This window comes from Myotis davidii, unplaced genomic scaffold (genome assembly GCF_000327345.1).
Source record: "Myotis davidii unplaced genomic scaffold, ASM32734v1 scaffold575, whole genome shotgun sequence".
NCBI classification, from domain to species: domain Eukaryota; kingdom Metazoa; phylum Chordata; class Mammalia; order Chiroptera; family Vespertilionidae; genus Myotis; species Myotis davidii.
Window position 1 is genome coordinate 5,044,960 of NW_006290306.1, and position 24,892 is coordinate 5,069,851.

The following is a 24,892-nucleotide window of genomic DNA, read 5'->3' on the forward strand; positions in this document are numbered from 1 at the left end:
AGTTACTGGGTTGCCATGTTTGGCATGCGTGCCAGGGGTTGCCCACCCCTGAACTATAACTTATCCAAGAGATTTTTTTTCAATATCATTTGAGGTATAATAATATCTGAAAAAACTTTTCATAACTTATGTACTTTCTCTACTGAAAATTCTTACCTGAAATTCAGCTGTTTTAGGATTACTTATATGGACCGCATTAGTTGCAGAGATATCCAAACCAAGTTTATCAGCAATATCTTCCTGGGAGCACTAAGAAATGCATACAAAATAGATCAATATGAAAAAGTGACCACCAAATTTAATATAAGAAGTATCAAATGCTGTAAGTCAACTTATTGTCTTATAACAATGTTGCTTCTCTATATAAATCAGTGAGTTAAGATTAAGCTAAGAATAAACATTTAGCAAATAACTGAGGCCCACAGCAGATGCAATTTAACATCAATAGTTCTACGATGATACAGAGCGGTGATACAGAGCTACAGTAATTTTCACATGAGAGTGGTGGTATAGTCTGTACTTGGGCTGTTCCTAAGCTAGGCTCCCATTTGCCTTACCAGGGGATGGGGATTTCCACCTTTATAATAAAATTAATTTACTAATTTCGGCCCTTTATGTCAGCTTTTTAACTCAAAGCAAATGCTTGGGAACATGTTCAAAGACAAAGAATATATTTAATGTGGAAAAGTCCCCAAGTCCTTAACCAGAGCAGCATCTAGCGGACACAGGCACAGCCAAATTAAGATTAATAATTCTAACCTAATAAATTTGGTTATGAAATTCATTATGAACCATCAACACTCACATGAAACTATAAAATACATTACGATGTGTTATTGAAGACTTTAGTCCTTCATGTTTTTCTATGATTAGAAACAGAAATCTCCCAACATTTCTTTATAAGAAAGTTGTACCATCTCAAATAACAAAGTTACTCTTTTAAAGCCTGGAAATTTTAGTAATCTAGACTTTATAAATTTATATAAGGAATCCTGGAATCAACAATTCAATTTCAAAGTCAACAGTCAGCTGAGCAGAGAGCATGTAAACATACCAGAGCAAACGTAAGTGCTTCAGTGAAGCCAGCAGCTGCCATGTCATATCTTAGAAGTTCCGTGAGCTTATTAAGGGGAAACTGGGAGGGAAAAGTTTAATTCACCTCAATAAAATCTGTATTTTTAAAAAAGAGATTTATACAGAACATGTGATAAAAGGAAACCACCCTTCCATCCTTACCAATATGCTGCTGGTGCCACCCCTCTTCCACCCCCTCACCACCCCAATATACCTACACAGACATACAAAACCCCACTTTACCTCTCTCACACAGAGCTGCTGCCTCCAGGCCCAGGCTAAGAAAATGAATCTCCCAGTTAGAGATTCAACAAGGGCTCTACTAGTACACTCAAAACCTGTCTTTCTTCAAAGAACGTCATCACAGGTTTCCAACTTACTCTAATCAACTGGGCATCTGTTTTGTATCCTCTCCATAGCAAATGCCTCATAGCACAACACATCCAAATACTGCTTAATTCCTATGTTCTGGCATTCAACAATCAGATTCTAACTATAAGGAGTGTTTATTTACGGGTGCAATCTTACTTGATTAGCTATGGTGTATGTTTTCGGGAGAGCCATCTGAATGTTGTTATATCCATAGGCAATAGCTGCATCTTCTACAATATCACATGCATGGATAACGTCAGCTCTGGTTGGAGGGATTTCAATCTCAATCTGATTCCCATCGCCAATGACTTCTGACTTTAAGTACATCCTAGTCAAAAGCTTAGCAATATTTTCTGGTGTTTCTCTGAAACAGGAATGTACAAACCATAAACTTCACTGCATTATTTAAAACATGTCTCTTTTTTGTCTTAAAAATCCTACTTCTTTCTCAATTCTAACAGACGTCCTATCATCACTTCATTTACTCTGAAAGGGTATCAAAACCCTCTCCCAGCATTCTTTCAGGAAAAATTAAATAGTGTTGTGTGCACTTCACTCTTGAATTCTCTCCAACCATAAATAAATAGATGAAATTTTCAGAGCATACCTGATTCCAACTTTTTTGTTAATTAGGTCAGCTCTCACCATCTCCTTTCGGTAAGCCAGTTCCTTAAGAGAAAGAGTTTAAGAAGCTTAAATCATCCCCATAAGATGCAGCCTTAGCCATTTTCTACTTCAACTTGCTGTTGTTACAGTTTCATTTCCCTTCTAAGAAACTCGCTAGAGCCACATGCTGAAAATACTTGGTGATTCAAAACATTATGGAGGAACAAATCTGCTACATCATGTTCATATCAGAACATTCTACCTGCTTGACTACTAGAACTGCTCACAATGAGCACCAAATGCCAAACCGTATTCTCTTTTAGAGGGTCAGTCACCATTTTCTTCAACAAAACAGTGGTGTACTTATCATTGCTAACATGCTATGAATCCTGCTGAAGATTTTCAGTCTCATCTCAGGCAAGTAGGTGTTTATGACCAAGAAAGAGTAATTCATGTACCACAGTGTTCTCTCCCTTCCTGAGTCCAGCAGTGTTAGGAGACATTGCTTTCCTATCATCTTCCAGGCGGGGAAATGCAGCCGTGCCCTAGTGCTAGCTCTCAAGCTGCCCCAGGAGCCAGCACGACCAGAGCATCTCATGGACTGGTACTTCGTTGTCTTCAAATTGTACGTAACTCTACATGGTAGGCAGGAACAAACACACATAAAATCCATGCTTTTCAGTAACTTTAGAAACACATCTATGAATATTTCTTATCACTAAATTACTCTCAAGAGTGTAACTGCCATTGGCAAAAAGGCCATAAATTTTAAGACCTGTTTGGACTCAGGTCAGGACAATGAGCCAGAGCCTTGCTATTCCAAATACAGTTCTCGGGCAGGAGCATCAGCACCACCTGAGAGCTCGTCAGAGCGACAGACTCCCGGGCCCTTAGAGTCAGACCAGGCACGCAGGGCAGGCACACCAGACCCCCTGAGCCGGAGTTGGAATGTTCTCAAAATCCCTAGCTGAGTGCACATTAGAGTCTGAGAAACACTGGACTGGGTGCTACTGACTGCATAAAAGTAACTAACCTTTACTGAACTGTTACTAAGAGCTAACAGGACAAGATACTCTTTAAAGATAACCTTAATCCTCATAACAGACACTATTAGTATACTCATTTTACAGATAAGGAATATGAGTTTGATATTAATAACTAGCTCCAGGTCACAATAATGTTAAGCTGCTTAATCCTAGCACTGGCTATATTCCCAGTGCTTGGAAAAATGCTTTTTAGATAATAAGCACTCAGTATACAGTTAAAAAATATATGCATGAAGTAACAAATGAAGAAATTAATAAACAAATTCAGGTAGCTTCATTCCAAAGCTCACAGCATTAACCATTAATTAGTGTCTCTGTTCTCTTTTTCTCCTCTAGTTCTCTTATTCCAAACTCTATTCTTTTATATGAAACGAGAGGCCTGGTGCACAAAATTTGTTCACAGGGGTGAGGAGGGGGGGTCCCTCAGCCCAGCCTGCGCCCTCTCGCAGTCCAGAAGCCCTCGGGGGATGCCTAACTGATGGCTTAGGCCCGCTCCCTGGGTCTAAGCCAACAATTGGACATCCTTAGCACTGCCACGGAGGTGGGAGAGGCTCCTGCCACCGCTGCTGTGCTCACCAGACATGAGCCCGCTTCTGGCTGAGCAGCACTCCCCCTGTGGGATCAGGCCAAAACTGGCTCTCCAACATCCCCTGAGGTGTCCTAGATTTCTAGAGGGCGCAGGCCAGGCTAAAGGACCCCACCGGTGCACGATCGGGGCCGGGGAGAAATGCAGAAGGTTGGCCAGCCGGGGAGGGACCATGGGAGGGCTCCAGGGTGTGTATGGCCCATCTCACTCAGTCCCAATTGGCCGGACCCCAGCATCAAGCTAATCTACCAGTCGGAGCGTCTGCCCCTGTTGGTCAGTGCATGACATAGCGAGCGGTTGAGCAGCCTTAGCATATCATTAGCATATTATGCTTTGATTGGTTGAACGGCCGACCGGTCAAGTGGACACTTAGCTTATTAGGCTTTTATTATATAGGATAACAGAAGACTAGGAAACATTTTCAAAGTGTTTGGGAAACTCTGCTATTTCATGTGAGGAAGAATTAGTTTCCCCCAGAGGCTCATTCTTTTCTGGGAGGACAATCTATCTTAGTCTAAGTTTACAAAGAGGTGAATAAATAAATAATGAAACACTGGTATAGCAGTCCTTTTCAGAAAGTCCACCATTTCACATTTAAGAAAGCTCTTTATAATAAAAATAAATGATTTCAAGGAATTAGCTACATGAGGAGAAAAGTGAACAAAATTTTAAGATATATTTCTTTTTCCTCCCGAAAGTATATATTTCACTTTTATTAACACTTGACAATTCTTCATATTAAAAAGAAAAAGAACTTTTTCAAATAAGACATTATTTTAAAACAGACGAAAAAGGCACCTCTAGCTAATCCCAAATACTACTGTGGTAGATTGTATAAATGGCCACATTCTTACAGTATCCATGGCCTTGGAGTCTACTGCACCCTCTTTCGATCTAGCAGAATTACTGGTTCTGCTTAAAGGCACCTGAGCACCGGACATGCTCTCTTGCTGCTGGGAATCCTGCACCACCATCAGCTGGATGATGAGAGACACTTGACCTACTGACCCCACAGCCACAACAGACATATGAGAGGCCATCCCAGGTCATCCAGCTGTTAGCCTACCAACCAGGGGCTACACAGGAGCGAGCCCAGCAGAGGTGAGCCAAACTGTGCCAGACCAGAAGAACTACCCAATTGACCAACAGAATCATGACATAAACAAATCCTTGTTATTTTAAGTCACTAACTCTTGGGATGGTTTGTCACATAACAAAAGCTAACTGGTAACAACTACTAAAATAATTTTTTTTAAAAAAGACACTGCCTATAATTTCAGTCATGCTTTCTACAATTATACATTTATTTTGAATTATAACTAATACTCTAGAAAAAAGATGATTCTATATACTATCAGGAAGGGGAGGTTTTGATCTTGGCAGGTTTGATCTACTTTAAAGCTATTTTAATAGTAGAAACTACTCTAGAAAAATACATTTCGTAAATGACAGAGGAATAATGAAAAAAACAAAAACAAAACACACACAAAAAAACCCCCAGCTCATCAAAGAATGGCCTCACTTAACAAAATGACTGAGACACGTTTAGATGTGAAAGAATAGCATGTATTAGACATGACATCTTTATATTTATAAAGCCCTCTTGAGGGGAAAAAGCCCCAAATTAAAAATAATGCTAGTTTACATTATTTTTAGTTACAGTGTTGAACAAGTGTGAAGAGACTAATAAGGTTTGGAGGGATGAGTAATCTTAAAAGGGGTGAGACTGTGAATTACCCACTTAACTAGTTAATAAGAAAATAAATCACAGAAATTATGGCCAAATAATGCTGAGGTATAATATAGTGTGTTAGGAGCTAAAATGGGACTGTCCAGGCTTAAATCCTGGCCCACCTATAACAGTAACAGGCAAACTATTTAATATCTCAAGGTTTCTGGATCTCCATCTAGAAAAGGGCATGATAACAGCACCCACTCTCAGAGGGTCAATGGGAGGATTATATCCATGTAGTGCACATAGTGTAGTTCCTGGCATGTGGGTGGATGGACAGATAAACAGGCAGCACTCCACAGCCATTACCATTATTATTATCACATCATCATCAAGTCATTTCTTAAGTACTTACTGGAAAAGTAGATGATTTTCCATTAGGAAAAACTACCTCAGCTGCTTCAACCCTGAAAAAAAAATAAAATACTTAAGAAAACGAAGATCCATAAATTCTAGAAATGTGCATGGTTGACAAATCTTTCACCTGGTCTACAACTGTAGCCTCCATATATTGAAACTGTTCACAGTCCAACACTCTTTTGGTTTAATCCTCCTAAATACAACCTTACTCTACCGTTCTCTCTCCTATGGCTCCCATGTCTCTCCAGGCAGCACCCACTTGATACGTTTCCCAGTCCTGTAGAGCATGCACTCTCTATGGACTCCTTGCCAGTACAGACACACACAGTCCAGGCTTTACCAGGGTGGTGTGTTACACAACAAAAGCTGACTGACACAACCACTAAAATCAATTTTTAAACAAAGCAACTGATACTGCTCATACAATTTCAGTCCTACTTTCTACAGTTATACATTTTGAATTATAATCAGTCTAGAATAAGCTATGATTTGGTACACAGTAAGGGCCATATAAGTTTGTTAAATATTTCTTAAATAAAAAATAGCTTTGAAAAAAGTACAGTAATCTTATTGCTATATACATGGGACATAGGATACTCTGATATATACTTCTCTACCTTTGTCTGGCTCTTCCTCTTGCTATTCCTTCATGTTTACATTCTCAAATTCAATGATCCTTAACACAGCTTAAATTTCATTGCCTCCACGAGGCCTGCCCAGATTGCCTCAGCTAGGAGCAACTTGCCCTTACAAACAGCCAAAACACTGAAAATTTTTACAGTACTTATCACTTTCTATTTTATACATTATTTATGCATATGTCTTAGCTCCCAAAGAGATTACATGTTCTAGTTACAGAAACACATTTTTCATCTTTATATTTAGCACAGGTCCTCGAGCTTTGCCTTCAGAAGAAACAATAGGGCACCAAGTGAACTTACGTAAATTGATTCTCACAATATTCACTGAACATGGTGACAATAATATCAAGAACTATTTTTGCCTGCAAAGAAAAAAGACAAGACAAATATTATGGTAATTTATAAATGTATGTATTTTCTCTTCACTCAGAAATGAATATTTAATATAATTTAGTTCCCAAATATCTAAAAATGAACCTCTATACACACATTGTAAAAGGGGGAATGGAATAAACACTTATGAGCTAAATTAGACCTGTCCTTATCTTCAAGTGTTTAGCATTTATGCTGTTTTCTGAAAGGTACAATCCATAATTGAGACAAAGCATTTACTCCCCCCAGCTCTTCCTTGGATTCACCACATTTTGAGAGCGACAATGGTTAACTACAGATCAATACCATAAGTCTCTGCAGCCAGATGCCTGACTCCCGCCACCACCACTTAGTAGTAGTCTGGGCAAGTTACTTACTGTCTTTGTACCTTAGTATCATTAAAGTCCCTACCTCATTTGGTTATTATGAGGAGTGTGTGTGTGTGTGTGTGTGTGTATTACACAGAGAGCAATGCCTGATATAGTGAATGCCAAAACAATTTAATTTTTCCAACTAAAAAAATATGTTTAGAAAAAAATACAATAACCTTATTAGGATATATGCCTTGCTTTTATATATACTTTACTCTTATAAACCAGCTTCAAGAAAGATATCCAAAGTCTCCTAATGTATGAATTTAAAAATGTCTTTTAATATATTATTACACTATTTCTCAAGGCAAATTTGGTACATAAAAGTTATAAATGAAATACCTTACAATGATCTCCAACTCTGTAAATGTACATGAATGCCATTTACCTGCCTCTATACCCCAGCCTTCTCCTGCCTTTCAAGTTTACCTTTCTTAAGTTGCTTAATTGCCATCTCACTCTATTACGTAACATGAATAAAGAAATCATATGCCGTAGCAAAAAGCTTTCATAGCAATCTAATCCAATATATGTAGTGGTTGAAACTGAGTGCACAATAGTATTCTACATATTCTGGATGTCATTATGTGCATAAACACTTTTTTAATGGTTAAACAGAATTTCCTTATAGCCAGTTCGTTTTTAAAGAATTTTTATCAAATACACACAGGTACCAAATTACCCAGCATTTTAATTAAGCCAGCTAAGATAAATAATTTATACAGATCATATTACAATACTTATCCTCTTCTGTTTTACAGCTAGGTGGTTAATTCTCCCACGACAAGTTCCTTCAAGTCAAGGAACATGTAACTCATTATTAACTCACTGAATTCTTGGCACTGAAAAGACAGTACAGGTGCTCACTAAACATTTGTTGATTGGATGAAAGCACCATAACGGAAGTATAGAATATATCTTTCTGATTTTCTAAAATATGTTTCCACCTTCAAAATAAACATATTTTTTTTTTAAATATATTTTATTGGTTTTTTACAGAGAGGAAGGGAGAGAGATAGAGAGCCAGAAACATCGATGAGAGAGAACATCAATCAGTCGCCTCCTGCACATCCCCCACTGGGGAACTGCCCACAACCCAGGTACATGCCCCTGACCGGAATCGAACCCAGGACCCTTCAGTCCGCAGGCCGATGCTCTATCCACTGAGCCAAACCGGTTTCGGCCAAAATAAACATATTTTTAAATTTAGCCATATAGTCTTGACCCAGAAGTAAAAATCTATCCGAAAGTACAAAAATAAAAAAAAGTTTTATTTACCTTAGTAAAGTCAGTTCCTGTGCATTCGATAAATACATTTCTGGTATTTACTGTTATTTTCGAATGGTTTCCTACAATGAACACAAAATAATAGCAAAACAGTTTCAGAAATATAAGTGCATAAAAAGCTCTACAAAACAGAAACTACATTTTAATTTAGAACACAATATAAACCAGCATCTCAAAGTGAGGGGATATACAACTTTTATTTTAAGCTCCATTGCAGAATAAAGACAAAATAATAACAGGCCTTACTGAGTGTATTCAATGTGTCAGGAGCTATGCCAAGCACTTAGCAGAGGTTATCTCATCTCATCTTCACCACAACTCTATGACAGAGTTGCAGAGAGACAACCAAGATTGAGAGATAAAGCTCACTGACCATGATCACAAAGTAGTAAGCAGCAAGGCTAAGATTTGGATCTGGATCTGGCTACCTCCGGAGCCCAGATTCTTAACCCCTATAACTACTAAAGTCCAAGCTTTGGAGCTGATGTAAATTGGAAAAGAAAAGCAAACATCTATGGCTTCAACATTATTAAATTTTGTAGTTACATTCAAGTTGTCTCATCAAAAAAGCCTTCAGAAGAGTTAAGAGGGTAAAATTCAGCTTAAAAGTTTTAGTTTAACTATAAAACAGACAAAGCAGAATTCAACTTTGAGTTTAACCAAGTAAATTACTTAAAACCAAAAAAAATCTAGAGAAAAGCATTCAAAAATATTTCTAGTCCAGCCAGCGTGGCTCAGTGGTTGAGCATAGACCTATGAACCAGGAAGTCACGGTTCCATTCCCAATCAGGGCACATGCCCAGGTTGTGGGCTCATCCCCAGTGTGGGGCATGCAGGAGGCAGCCAATCAATGATTCTCTCTCATCATTGATGTTTCCATCTCTCTATCCCTCCTTCTTCCTCTCTAAAATCAAAAAGAAATGTTCTTTTAAAAGAATACTTACACATTTATAAATTTTATAAAAATCCCAAGTAAGATGTTGTTGAATAATGAATGGAAAGAACTATTACAAGAAAAATCTACCAAAGACGTGAGATTCTCAGATTAAGAGTTAATTTGATTCGATTCAGCCAACTCTATTGAGAATTCTACAGAAATACTGAAGAATAAGACAGTAAAAATCGATGATGCTTAAGAAGTAGCTCACCATTGATGATTGGAGGCATTGATAGGACAACACCATTGCTATCATAGATAACTGGGTACAGGGGCTTATTTTCAATAATATGTAAGTAATGTTTAAGATGGTTGTCAGTCTGAAAAAAATTAAGTCAAACAAAATTAGTTTTTTATTTCTATCAATGTAATTAGTTTATATACCTACCTAGTGTAAAAAGAAGGTAAAGAGTCAGAAAAACATTAAAAGTGCCCTAGATTACAAAAAGTTCTAAGTTTTAAAGGTGCTAATATAAATTAGTGTCTCAACATCCTAATACAGCCTCATCTCCCACTGGGAAGAGACGAAAACACAATTGAGCCATTTTCAACAATGAAAACAAATTTGCACTGGTAAGCCTGAGTCATCTAAAATAAAACACACACCATCACAAATCGACTTGACTTGGGGTGGTGAACACTCAATACAGTGTACAGATGATGTATTGTAGAACTGTGCACCTGAAACCTGTATAATTCTGTTAAGCAGTGTCACCCTAATAAATTTAATAAAAAGGAAAAAACAAGCAAAAATTATTTAAATAAATCGGAGAAATCACTAGCCAATCAGGCCAAGGATAATAGTTGCTTTTTTTCTAACAATATCCACTACTACTCTTAAAGTGACTACTGAATTCCTTGTCACTATTATACAATAAAATGATATTAATGGGAGGCAAACATTTTGTAATAGTATTTCCCACACACATAAAAAAAACAACAACACTAACTAAATCTATTGTTCCTTCTACTTACATGAGTTTAATTATACCCAAATATGAATATTACATTGTGGTATGGTTTACTTCAATGATTCTCTAGGTGCAAATTAAAATCATCCAAGTGGATAAAAGTGTAATAATAAAACAAAACTATACCCAGTATCCCTCCTCTAGATCAAATAATCAGTATCTCTGTGTTGGGGCCCACACACTGCTATTTTTTTTTTAAGCACTCAGTACATTTTTTGAATTCCAAGATTTGACTTTGAAGGAATTTCAAGATTTATGCAGAGCTATTACATAATATAGAAGAAAATTTACCTTGTATATATTCATCAGTTCACAGGCTGTATACTCCTTTGTCTTATTTAGAGGTTTGAATTTGATATCTGAAGGTCGCTTTGCAGTGTAAGTAAATGGGCCTGACAAAGTGTCCAAATCATGGGTACCAATAGCAACCAACGCTCTTTTCCTAAATGTTGAAAGAGGGAAAAAAAAAAAGGAAAAATAGTTGAATATTCCAAAGCAGAAATTCTAAAGGTAACATAGACTATGTGTTTTTAAATTATTTTTAGACACTTCCCTAAAATTGCCTGTTGCTCTATGCAACTTTAGAGGAGTATAAGGAAAAAATTCAAACAACTATTAAAAGTAATGAGAAATTATAAAGCTACTAACAAAACATGATTTCAGTAGCTGAAGTAAATTCTTTGCCACTACACTTTCCCAAGTGCTATGTCATAGGACATTTTCCAAACCAACATTCCCTCTGTCTTCTTTGAATCTCATTTCCTCAAGTAAACGTTTTATTAAACTACCAAATTGCTGTATTTTTACTTTTCTATGTTAATACATTGTACATTAATACATTCTACATTAATAATGGAGAAAATTTAATTTAAAAGACTGAATTTACATTTAAAGTTTAATGTGTAGGGTAAGTTCAAAAGCTACTAATTTCCTTTGTTCTACAGTTTATCTACAAAGGATTTAAGGTAATTTTAGGAACTTATAATAAGTTACAAATGAGAAAAGAAATAGAAGTAGGATATCAAATAGATCCAGGAACAATATAAATATTAAATTAGAATCTAAAGGCCCACCATCTTACCAAGGAGGGTCACAAATTTGGCTCTTTCTTTTCTTCTTCTTTTTTCATGTTTTTATTGATTTTTTTTTTTTTTTAAGAGCAGAAGGGAGAGGGAGAATGAGAGAAACATCGATGTGAAAGAGAAGCATCGATTGGTTGCCTCCTGTATACACCCCAACTGGGCACTGAACCCACACCTGGGCATGTGGCCTGACCAGGAATGAAACCAGTGACCTCGCAGAGCACAGGAAAACACCTAACCAACTGAGCCACACAAGACAGGGCTGGCTCTAAGCTTTCTAACAGACAATTCAACGAGAGAAACTTGGGCAGAACTTATGGTGTTCTTAAGATTTCTTAAACCTGGTTTTAGGTATATATGCATATATTTGCATATTTATGCATAACCACATATACATTAGTAATCAAGGATTAAAATGCATTAGTAATTAAGGATTTTATTGAAGTCCATATTACATTAACACTGAAATAGTTTTTAAGATTTGCAAGAAACCAAATTTTGGTCAACCTCTAAGACCAGTGACTAAAACATGAATATCATTGAATTGAACAGAATTGTTGACAAGCAAAAAGGAAGTGTTACTTTACTTAATGAGTTATATGCTTACTAGAGGTCCAGTGCATGAATTTGTGTACAGGTGGAGTGTTGCCGGCCTGGCCCCAATCAGGCCAATTGGGGGCTGGGTTGGACAGGCTGGCCTGGGTGAGGGGCTGTGGGAAGTTGGCTGGCTGGCCCCACCCTTGATGGGGGGATAGGGGGGAGCCAACCGGGGGGCAGGGCTGGCAGGGGGAGGGGCCACAGTGCACGTCATAATGACTGGTCTCATAACAGGTCGTTCTGGTCGCTTGGCTTTTATATATATAGACTAGAGGCCCGGTGCACAAAAATTTGTGCACTAGGGGGGGAGGGAGGATCCTTCAGCCCGGCCTGTGCCCTCTCGCAGTCTGGGACCCCTCAGGGGATGACCACCTGCTGGCTTAGGCCCGTTCCCCAGGGGATTGGGCCTAAGATGGCAATCAGACATCCTATCCCTCGGGCAGCCCTCGGGGGATGTCCACTTGCCAGCGGGGAGCAGGCCTAAACTGCAGTCAGGCATCCTTAGCACTGCTGAGAAGGCAGGAGAGGCTCCCACCACCACCACTGTACTGGCAGCCATCAGCCTGGATTGTGGCTGGGCCGAGCTTCCAAAATTACTATATAGGATAGAGGCCTGGTGCACGGGTGGGGGCCGGCTGGTTTGCCCTGAATAGTGTCCCAGATCAGGGTGGGGGTCCCATTTGGGTGCCTGGCCAGCCTGGATGACAGGCTGATGACTGTTTGCAGCTGGTCACACCCCCTTCAGGGTGGAGGTCCCCACTGGGTTGCCTGACAAGTCTGGGTGAGGGGCTGAGGGCCGTTTTCAGGCTGGTGGGTGACTGAAACTTTTTTTTTTTCCCTTTTTTTTTTTATTCTGGGATTTATTTACCTTCTATAGCTGTCACTGGAGCTGAGAGCTGGCTCCACTCTGAGGCCGTTGCCGGCTGAAATCAGGTATCTGGGTTTGTTTAGATTCTATAATTGAAACTCTGTTGCCATCACTGGCCGCTCTAAGCTCTGAGGCCTGGCTGGCTGAAAGCAGGTTTCTGGGGTTTGTTTAGGTTCTATAATTGCAACAATGTTTCTTAGAGTGCAGCTCAGAGCTTGGCTGCAGCAGGTGGGGAACCTTGGCTTCCTCCATCACTGGAGCAAGCAAGCCTCATGTTTGCTTCAGCTGCCTGGCTGCCGGCCGCCATTTTGGCTGGCAGTTAATTTGCATATCTCGCTGATTAGCCGATGGGAAGGGTAGCAAAGTTACGGTTAATTACCATGTTTCTCTATTATTACATAGGATTTCAGAACCAACACAAACAAAGTTGACATATTAGCTCAAGCCTGATATTTGTTATCATCAGTAAATATGTAATTTCCATTACAATTTTGAAATACTAAAATTATTTCAAGTACTCTCATCATTACGTTCCTTGACCTTCAGCAGTTCAGGAAATATTTAGGTTTGAAGATCACTATACTGACGGGAAACAATGTATAGTAATGTTAAAGATACAATAGGAAAATTTGGTCATTTAAAGGTTTCCAGTTTTATCTGTCAATCTATAATTAAGCTCACTCAAAAAGTGCATCCAAGCCAAAAATTTCCCACTTTAAAAATGAAGATCATACTTCAAATTACCATGGTTTATTATTTAAAAGTATAATCCACTACTAATGATTTGAACCAAAACACAAAAACCAAGTAAATTTCTAGGACTAGATATTGGTCCTATACAGTAATCAAAATATATCTTATTTTCCCATGCACACACTATTTATAAGCAATAATAATTAGTTGTCTGGCAAAGGAAATTTAACCTTGTCACTCTCACATTTTATTACTTTAGAAAAGCTTTGAAAAAATCTGTATATGAAGAAGGAAAAAGGGAGGGAAACAGAAAAGGCAGGAAGAAGGAGAGAGAGGAAGAATGGAGAGATAAAGTGACACGAGGAGAAGGGAAGGTAGGGAGAAAAGAAAATGCAACCACAAACCTGCAAATGTTCTGATGCAACTTCTCTTGAAGTTCAATGAAGCTGTCATAGCGATCTTTAGTAAACTTTATATTTCGGAGAACTGCTGCTACAGCATAAGGGCGTATTTTAGCTGTCTGAAATTAATCATGTCATTAGAGATGGTAAGTATGAAGGCTTTTCTTTGTAATAACATTTTGTAATAGAAAGTTAGCGGCACTCTTGACATTATCACACATTTTCATTCAAAAAGTATATAGTCATTCATTCAAGTAATAAAACATAGTGGTGACAAGAGACATAGTCATTGTCCTCATAGAATTTCCATTCAGTAAGAATTCTGAAAATTTACTAAATGAGAAAAAGTTAACTTTTAAGTAGTTTGCTCTAGTTGATATTTTTTTACCAAAATAACCTCCCTCAAAAGTTAATTTTTTAATTTTATCACTGTACCACAATTTAAACAATTACATCTCAAATATATTTTAAATAAATATTTGGATGTTATTTTCCAAAACAAATGCTTTGTCCCTTTCATTGCTTAATATAAACAAATTGACAGTTTTTAAAAACTAGAAGGTTAAATATACATTCATTTTAGCAAATGATCAAATTAATTATATTTGGCAAAAGATTCAGCTTTGTTCTTTTTTCCATCCCACATTACTGATATATACACAAAAGAAACCGTTTTTAAAGGAAAATAAGATTTTAACCTATTACCTCTTCTGTGATGATCAATTTCTGGATTTCTCTGTTAGGCATTACCCGTTTATATACTGGAGCCTTTATCCTAAAATAATATTAAAACAAACTTGCTCATTGTTAACCAAACCATTTGATAACTTAAGTATATTCTCTGCTGTGTAAACAAAATGAACAATAGGCTGAAGTTACAGGAAATCAAATTTGAACTGAATATAAAAAACAACAACACACAAACTAACAAACTTTTTAACATATAAAGTTCTCCATAAAACCATTAACCACTTCACTGTTAAAATATGTTCCCCAAATGAAAGGCTATGACTCAATACTCAGATAAAGTTTCAAAGGGCTACAATCTACATGAATCTCACCCACTAATCATCCCTCTATCCAGCGGTTCTCAACCTGTGGGTCGTGAATAATGAAAATACATCCTGCATATCAGATATTTACATTACAATTTATAACAGTAGCAAAATTAGTTATGAAGTAGCAATGAAAATAATTTTATGGTTGGGGGTCACCACCACATGAGGAACTGTATTAAAGGGTCGTGGCATTAGGAAGGTTGAGGACCACTGCCAGACCTAGAGCTGTGTGCCTGTCCAACAAGGTTTTTCCTAGAAACTTAAAACAATGACAGGCAAAGAAAAAACATCCAATTTGGCAAAGTATTTAATGAATATATACCCTTACCTTTCTTTAAAGACTTGAAGTCCTCGGACCAATCCCTCCAGACATAGGAGATCATATCTATTGGCTGGGACATCAATTTTGTAAAGAATAACATCAGATGCCCCCTCTGCCTTTTCATTACCTTGTTCCTTACTTATAATTTCCTTCTCAGAAGTCTAAAACAAGCACAATAAAATAAAATGAAATTCTTTGGCAAAAGTAGTTGTCAGCACTATAAAGCAGTACTTACATTACATATATTATTTTCTGCAACAAAACATAGGCATATTATAATCTGCAACAAACATAAAAAATGACTTTTACTGAGCTCACACATCTAGCATTCTCATTCATATTCTCTCTCTCAAAGAGACTAATATATGAGGCCCAAAGAGACTAATATGTGAGGCCCAGACAGGCAATGTAATTGTCACTGGCTACACAGCTAGTGATCGTGGGAGCTCCAACTACTACTCAAATTTTCTGATATCTAGTCCAAAGTTCTTACTGCACAACCTCCAACTTAATTTTGAGGTCTAATTAAATTATTGATAGCAACTTAATATAAACTACAGAAATCTTAGCCAACTTCTCAAGCATAAAGATGCTTATTAAAGTAAAAAAATCTTCCTGTAATATTAGTAAAGGCACAGCAGGAAAAACAAAGCAAGACAATGAACATTTTTGTCAGCCTGACAATTTTTTAACTTTATAGTGTTATAAAACACTGAATAGATCAATAAGATAAAAGGCTTAAAAAATAAGTAAGTCTTTACTATATAATCAATATTAGTGGATATATTTTGTAAATTAAGCTATTTTAAAAATATTTCAATCATTACATAATTTAAAAAACTAGAAAAATGCTTCATAAACATTTCTATAAGCCATTCTTCAAAAATAAATCATTTTAGAAGATCAACATAGAGTATATACAGTAATGACCTAGGGATGAATTAACATTGGTTGAGTATGCATGGAGGAAGGTGGGGCTGGGGATCGGAGAAGTGAAGAAGGGGGAGCCAGAAGCCAAGGAGACAGCAACTCGGGCTGAAGCAGCATTTCCACCGCTTCCCAGGTCCCTCTCTATATGGTTAATCTGCAATAAGGCACCTCACTGCCAGAGCTCACTCTGATTCTAGGGTTACCTGAGATGTCTACCCCTCTCCACAGTACTAGCCAGGTAACATGTGGTGACTGCACACAGAAAAAGGCATGAACCCCTTGTGAGATTTTAAGCAAAGCAACACTCTCAGAACCAGAGCTTAGCCTCTTAACACAGGAATCACCATGGCCCACAAGTGTAACAAAAATAAACTATAGTAAACATCTGAAAAATGGGCTTAAACACAAAATATTGGAAAAATAAACATCCAATACATACGATTTCATCAAGTTCCAGACCAAATTCAAAACATAGTTCATCAAATTCTTCGTCAGCTAGGGAGGGGGAAAAAAGGATATTGCTTTAATCTGATCAGCATAAATGAACTGTGTAGAAACTGCATTTTCCTTATTAATTGCCTTACACCAAGCAAACTAAGTATCAGTCATCAAATGTCACCATTTAACAAAAAATGCTTGAACAAAAAATTTAAAAATAAGAAAAAACACACAAAACTTTTATTAAAGGGCTGATTCATCTAACATCAACTATGGAATTGGGTTACCAGAACTGGGAAGTTTACATTTACTTAGAAGAAAAACCCATTAAATAGGGATCAATGGGTAGGCTCCAAATTACAGACCCAACACATTGAAATGTCATATAAATCCTATCATTCAAAATTCTCATGAGGCAGCCTACAGTTGGCTTTGGAGGCAAGCCGATCAGAATTTGAATTCTGACTATCCCACTTACTAGCTCTGGAGTTTGGAACCTTACATAAACTTTCTAATTCCTATGCCTCCTCCATAAAGTGGATTAAAATGCCTCATCCATAAAGTAGCATTTTGCAGACATTTATGTATAGCATGCAACTATTGGAAAATTTTTAATTAAGTTCATGAAAATAATGGGCCTGTCACAGTGCCCTGAAATGCAGTAACTCTGCAACAACTAATTGTTCTCTTCCTTATTTTAAGTTATATTCTACTTTACTCTGCTACCTGATACAGCATTTCTAGGTTTTGCTCATTACCAAAAATTGAACACAAAGCATCATTACCAGTAGTATACTCTAGTGAAAGGCTGGCCTTAAGATTCCAGATCCCAATATTAAATCAATTTAACAAACATTTATTGAGCACTTACTATATACCAGGCACTGTACCAAGTGTCAGGGCTACAAAGATAATGAAAACACAACTCCTATGTTAACTGTCTCCTACTCTAGTAAAAACACCAGATGTGTAAATATAGTTAAGTGCAAGGTACAGAGATGACCCAAAGGAAGTAATCAGCTCCACTTAGGGTCAGGTAAGGCTTAAAAAAAAAAAGGATGCATTCATTAGGCAGATTGTAGGGAGACAACAGCATGGCAAATTTGGAAAGTTCAATATAGATGAAGCATAAGGTTCATGTCAAGAAGAGATGGGACTGAACAAGTACTAGTAGACAGAAGTCATGTCATAACACCCCCAGGGGCTTGCCTTCCGTCCTGCCTCCTGGCAATGGGGAGTTACACTAACGGATTTTCAGCTGAGCAAAAGCATCATTAGATCTGCATTTTAAAGAATGGTGTAAGGGTGGCAGAGGGATTGGAGCAGGGATGCCACTACAATGTACAGGTGAGACAGTGAGGCCTTGATTAAAGCAGCAATTTGTAAAAAAAAAAAAAAAAAAAAATCTGTGAACTGCAATAAAGCAAAGTACAGTATATCTGTAATACTTCCAGCTGTACTTCACAAGCTTAGAAGAAAAAAACAGCAATAAAATCATGATTAATAATTCCCTGTAAGAAAATGACACACCTAAGTAAATACATCTTAGAGGTTTGTATGATATACACAGGTAGCTCTGACAGTATTGCCAGCAATTACAGCAAAGCAGAACAGAACTAGAATTGAAGAGTGACAATAAATCCATGAACAAGAAAGTGAATGGCAAGAGGAAAACATCTGAGCAAAAAGACAATAGAAAAAGGTAGACTAAGGAGATGAAACTGCCCCAGAAGGCCCAAATGATCAGAGCAAGAAAAGCACCTTTAGACATGTCCTTGACAAGCAAAGAGGGGGTAAAAAGAAAAGCAATAATTAGAAACAGTGGGATTTAGGACAGACAAAAAGCAACCCTTGGAGGGACTGAAAAAAAGGGCATGGGAATAGAAAAGAGTGAATGAGGCATTATCTGAAAACAAGGAAAAAGCCAGCCTAAAAAAGAAAAAAAGGGTAATAAACAAAATGGATCCACGTTACTTGAAAACCAGGTGCTTGCCACACATGCTTCTCCTTTTCTTTTCTTTTTAAGGACTTTTTATTGATTTTTAGAGAAAGGGGAAGTGAGACAGAGCAAAAAACATTGATATGAGTGCAAAACACAAATTAGCTGCCCTGCACGCCCCCTTCTGAGGACCCAGCCAGAGGCAACACCCAACCAACTGAGCCACACCAGCCAGAGCTGCTTTTCCGATTTTAGCCTCAACCAAAATAACAGTTAAAAAATTACAAGGGAAAACACATGAAATATAAACTAATGATGAAAGACTATTCTTTCTGTCTTGTCTGAAGTATATCTCAACATCTTTCTGACTGAAATTTGTGGAAAATCAAGCTTACCCAACCTCTCAATATGAAACAAACGGGAGAGGGCAGCTAGAGAGTATATTAAAACATCAAGTGACAATAAATAATCTCACCAATGTTTGAAACCTGGATTATTTATTTATTTCTTTTCCAGAGATGAATACCTGGTGAGAACTGATCGATGTCGTTTGCCCACATACCACCTTATGCAAATCTGGTATACTATATACCATTAGTGTGAATATGATTTAAAAGGATGGGTGAGAAATATAAATAAGCAAATTAGAAAATAAAAAGTATAGGGAGTTAGAGCCAAGTTCAGAGGGCAGGGGTAGTATTACCTCTATTTTTAGGGACTCATGGCAGAACTCTAGGGAGAATAACACTTCAAGACTACACAGTACCACCGAAACCGGTTTGGCTCAGTGGATAGAGCGTCGGCCTGCGGACTGAAAGGTCCCAGGTTCGATTCCGATCAAGGGCATGTACCTGGGTTGCGGGCACATCCCCAGTAGGAGGTGTGCAGGAGGCAGCTGATCAATGTTTCTCTCTTTTAAAACCGTTTTTAAAAGCTAACTTTATTTTGTCCTGGCCAGTGTGGTTCAGTGGGTTGGGGCATTGTCCTGTGCATGGAGAGGTTGCTGTTTGATTCCCAGACAGGACACGTTCCCAGGCTGCAGGTTCCATCTCCGGTGGGGGTGCATACAGGAGGCAAACTATTGATGTTTCTCACATCCATGTTTCTCTCGCTCTTTTTCTATACTCTCTATAAAAATCAATAAAAACATTTTTATTAACTTTATTTTCACAGTAACATATTTTTCTAGGAGTACCTGTTAAACCGACTAGGGATTTGTTACCATATTGAGCTCTAAAACCAAAGATAACGCCAATCAAGTCGCTACATACAATCTTTATACGAGCTGATAATCATGGGGTGGACAGATGTAATTTCAACTGCTGTATCTATGGTGGCTGATAATTGTACTTATTATTCCCCCACATTTTTTTTAAAAAAATGATATTCTCTTTAGAACTGAAAAGAGATGAAGAATAGCATGAAGACTAAGCCCATCGAATAGCCTCCTAGTCGTTCAGGTCTCAGCTCAAACGTTACCACCCTGTCTAATGCTATTCTGTGCACAGTATCTTCTTTTGTTTCCCTGCTAGAATTTAATATTCTCCGAAAACCATTTTACTTATGTGCTGCTTAATTACTGTTTGCCTCCCTTGTCAGAAAGCGTGAGTGGGCCTTATGGGTCATCTGCACCGCTGTATTCTCAAAGCGCTTAGAAGAGTGCCTAGCACCCAACCAGGCGCTCAGTAAATACTAACAACATAAAACAAAACAGATGCCGTCAGCCCCGCTGCTCAAACTTCTACTACCCCTTCTACTACCCCTCATGAACGTCCCCATGTTTCCCTTCTTAGTGCGCTCAGCTAGCTACACTCGGGATGCAACCCGGCTGCACTCCCATGCGTTCCCTGGCACCGGGAGTAGGCGCTCCAGCCGAGAAGGCTGAATGAATGACACGGCGAGCCGGGCACGTGTGGGTGAGGCAAAGGCAGCCCAGGCAAGACCGCTTCTGAGGTTACATCAGTCCAGGCCGCCACTCCGGCCGGCAGCCACACCGACCCCCGACCGCCGGATGCCAGAATGTGTCAAACTGTACGACCATGGCCACGAAGCCCTTTTGGAGAGGGGTCTCAGCCTCCGCGGGGAGGCACAAGCTATGGGACGGCACTCACTGTAGGTCCGGCCGAGGGCTTGAAAGAGCAAATCGCGCTTCACGCTGACAGTCGGCATGGTGAGTAGGATCCACTGCGCCTGCGCGGCGAGCGGTCCAGGCCTCAGGGACCCAAGTACGCAGATCCCAGCCCCTCCCCTACGGGCTGTCTTAAATATTGCCTGTCTTTTTCTAACAGCTTCTGCTTTTCTTTTTCATCTGAAAGCAAATAAATTGCCACTATTAAGCTCATTAAAACTAGAAGCTTTGGATAAATAACCTACAGGCTGGTGAAGGAGAAATAATTGAATAAAATAGGCTACGATTTGATGGGCAATAGTCCAGACAGACTGCAAAAGTCCTCACGCCTGTAATGCTCCGCAAACTAGATGGGCGGTGCAAGAGGGGTGGGTGCATAGCAAGGGGCGGGGCCTCGACTCGGAGAATCCGGGCGGGGAGGTGGGGAGCACGTGACTGGCCGGTGTCTGAGGCAGCGGGAGGGTCTATCACAGACCTCAGCCTTTCGGTCATTGTTACAGTCTCCCTTGTACACTTCTAAGTACTGTCGCTGTGCTCTGTTTCAGCCTTGCAGCGGCCCTGTAACGGAGGCCTCATATTTACCCCGTGCTGCCCATGGGCCAATGCTATGCTCAGTGCTCTACCGGCCTTAGCAGATTTCCTCATAACAATTCTGAGTGGAATGGGCTGAATAAGCACGCCCCGCCCCAAAGATATTAGGGCTAAACCCTAGAACCTATAAATGCTGCCTTAAGTAGAAAGAGTCTTTTTGCAGGTGAAGGATTGCAAAATGGTGAGAGTATCCTGGATGATGGGAACGGGCCGTTATAAGAAGGAGGCAGTGGGAAATCTGACCAACAGAGTGTTACCGGTAGGGGTTAGCCTTCACAAGAGAAGAGGCAGACCATGCACCCAGAAGGCAGCGCGCGGAGCGGTGCAGCCACAAGGCCAGTAGTACCAGGAGGCCCCAGAAGCCGAAAAGGCGAGGGGATTCTCCCCGAGCCCTCTGCAACCCGCCTGCGGTGTCTCTAGACACGGATTCTAGCCAAGAGAAACTGATTTTGAACGTCTGGTCTGCAGAACTGTAAGAACAAATTTCTTTGTTTTAAGCCACCAAGTCTGTGGTAAGTTGTTACAGCAGCCCTGAGAACTTACACACTGAGTAGGTACTACCGCTGAAAGAGGAATTTTAGGGGCGTAGAGGCAGGCTTAGGGAATTTTTAGAATTGGGGTCCATGGAAAAAAAACAGGGCTACAGACTGAGAGAAGGTCCATTTCCATCACACAAGGAAGCCAGGCAGTTACTGGAAGTAGCCAAAATAGCCCTATATTTACAAAATAAAGAAGGGGGAAGAAAGGCCAGAGGCAATAGGAGGATAATGAAGGAGGAGGGCCTCAGGAGTTACTGTAGTAACCAATTTGAACGGGAATATTGACCAATCAGAGGGGATATCAGGGCACAGGAACTGCAGCCTTTATAGACCCTGGAAATAGGAAGTCGGTAGGACCCTTTCCCACTCCCCACGTGGGAGTCTGTGCTGTGAGATTTCTTCCCTTTCCCCACATGGGAGTATGTATTTGTTCTTTAGTAAATTTCCACCTTTGCTATACTACCTTCTGCCCCTGGATTCATTCTTCGACTCCGGCGGACAAAGAATCCGGGTTCCAGTCCAAAAATTCCGTATCACCACTATCCCGATTTCACAGATAATGTACCTGCGGCACATGCTATCTGAACCACCCAACTCTCAGGCAGAGCTGAGGCAGTTCCATGGGGGGATGGGGGGCGCGGTCTTGCCCTTTTCTCTACTGTACAGTGAATTGGCCTTCCAGGCCATTCGTGTGAGGGGGCAGCAGATGGGTTGGATTTAGGCCTCCCTGATGGCCGGTCAAGTAGTTTTCCACTATATTAGTAGCTTCCCTCCATGGCTGCAGGCAGGCTCTTCCCAGTGCCCAGAATAACAGAGTGGCGGAGTCCCCATTAATGACATACATTTTCAATGCTAAATACAACTCTATGCCCCCAAATTGGTACTCAGTGCTCAATTAATTAATAAAGGACTTTTGGAATTATTGCATGCTATCCTGCTCTCCTCTGAGCACTCCAAAGTGTTCTATAGCTGCTGAAACTCAGTTTCCTTCTCTATAATGTAGGGATAATAATACACACCTTAAAGGATTATTGTAAGGGTTAGAAATAATACTCATAAATGTCTAATATAGTTCTTATGCCATAGCTCCTAGAAATTGGGCAGCTGTCATTATTATTATCTGTTCTCCTAGTCAGTTTCCTGGTATTCTTAGACTACCCAGAGGCATTTTGTTCTAATCCCCTACATGCCCCATCTCATCCTTCCTGCTTTTCATCCTTGAACACGCACAGGTGCTCTGTACCTTCTCTATAACTAGCTATTCTAGTGGAAAAGGAAAAACTAGGCCACCAGTGCTCATCACAAAGAGAACTGGCTGACTGATAGGAAAGATACTTGGAAAATGTTGAGATAGACTATCACAAAATGTAGGTAGGTGCTTCTCTCATCTAATTTTAGGGCCAGCCTGAGAGCAAGAATGAAATGGCAGCATTTCCTAGAAATGAAAGATAGGCTAGCTAATAAACACACACAAAAATCGCCATGCATTAGAAAGTAGAGGGGTGCAAATTAAAATTATAATGAAATAGCCCTGGCTGGGTAGCTCAGTTGGTTAGAGCATTGTCCAGAGATGCCAAGGTTGCAGGTTTGATCCCCAATCAGGGCACATATGAGAAATAACCAATGAATACATAAATAAGTGGGACAACAAATATCTCTCTCTTTCCCCCCCACTCCTCCTCTCTCTAAAACTAATCAATCAATCACTCAATCAATAAAGAATTTAAAGAGGATATCGTCTAGGGATATATAAATAGACATCACAACTAAAAGGAAAAGAGATGAGCCAGGGCTGAGTAGCTCAGTTGGTTAGTGTGTCATCCCAATAAGCCAAGGTTGTGGCAGGTTGTGGGTTTGATCTCTGGTTGGGACACATGCAGGAAGCAACCAATGAATGCATTTTTTTTAAAAAAGTGAAAAAAAAACACACAAATCAATCTCTCTCTCTCTCTCTCTCTCTCTCTCTCTCTCTCCACCCCCTCTCCCTCCCCCTTCTCTCTTTAAAAAAAAGGGGGGGAGGGATGATAAACATAAAATCTGAGGCTAATTAGTTCTGAATGGGATGTAAAGGACAGCCTGGGAGGTTGGGATACAAAGAGTTTCAAAAATATAAGTAATGTTCTGTTTATCCTGGTATACCTCCATGTATGTGTAGTAAGAAAGTAAACATGAAGGTGAGAAACAAGAGATGAATGTGGCACTCTTTTTAGGGGTGAGGGAGACAAATGCTTCGTGGCCTATAGATGAGTAGAAACACAATAGGAATACTTAATATTTGATTTGTTTTAAGTTATTTTTTCATAAAGAACTTTATTTTCAAAGTTTTAGTTTAACTTATAATTAATTTCCTTTAGGGATTCTGCATTTTAGGTTATGGTTTTTCTTTTGAAGGTTCAAAAATGGTTTTATTTCATTATTATCCCAAGTATAGGTCATGGGTTTTTTAAAGTTTATTGATTGATTTTAGAGAGAGAGAGAAACATGATTTACTTTTAAATTTTTTTGTTTCTTTTAAAAATAAATCTTTATTGCTCAGATTATTACAGTTGTTCCTCTTTATTCCCCCCATAGCTCCCCTCCACCCAGTTCCCACCTCACCCCCATGCCTTTACCGCCGCCCCCCACTGTCCTCATCCATAGGTGTACAATTTTTGACCAGTCTCTTCCCGCATCCCCCACACTCCTTTCACCCCAAGAATAGTCAGTCCATTCCCTTTCTATGCCCCTGATTCTATTATAATCACCAGTTCATTCTGTTCATCAGATTATGTATTCACTTGATTTTTAGATTCACTTGTTGATAGATGTGTATTTGTTGTTCATAATTTGTATCTTTACCTTTTGCTTCCTCTTCCTCTTCTTAACACTAGAAAGACTGAAATTTAGTATATACCTATATTGCCCAAAAGCAGTCAAAATGACTGCATTGTGAAAGAATAACTAATGTGTAC

General features: G+C 39.1%; 1 protein-coding gene across 1 annotated transcript in view; it reads right to left on the minus strand.

Annotated features, from left to right (window-relative positions):
- The window catches only part of FARSB (phenylalanyl-tRNA synthetase beta subunit), a 52,127-nt gene extending 31,232 nt beyond the window's left edge, over window positions 1-20,895 (minus strand). Inside the window, exons 1-14 of the mRNA XM_006763394.2 lie at window positions 20,795-20,895; window positions 16,746-16,801; window positions 15,383-15,537; window positions 14,702-14,771; window positions 14,000-14,115; window positions 10,647-10,797; window positions 9,596-9,704; window positions 8,439-8,509; window positions 6,718-6,779; window positions 5,772-5,823; window positions 2,054-2,115; window positions 1,603-1,810; window positions 1,055-1,135; window positions 157-249 (exon numbers count right to left, since the gene is read on the minus strand). Coding sequence (XP_006763457.1) covers window positions 157-249; window positions 1,055-1,135; window positions 1,603-1,810; window positions 2,054-2,115; window positions 5,772-5,823; window positions 6,718-6,779; window positions 8,439-8,509; window positions 9,596-9,704; window positions 10,647-10,797; window positions 14,000-14,115; window positions 14,702-14,771; window positions 15,383-15,537; window positions 16,746-16,801; window positions 20,795-20,852 — 1,344 coding nt within the window. The 5' untranslated portion in view covers window positions 20,853-20,895. The remainder of the gene's footprint in view (window positions 1-156; window positions 250-1,054; window positions 1,136-1,602; window positions 1,811-2,053; window positions 2,116-5,771; window positions 5,824-6,717; window positions 6,780-8,438; window positions 8,510-9,595; window positions 9,705-10,646; window positions 10,798-13,999; window positions 14,116-14,701; window positions 14,772-15,382; window positions 15,538-16,745; window positions 16,802-20,794) is intronic.
- Window positions 20,896-24,892: the final 3,997 nt, after the last annotated feature.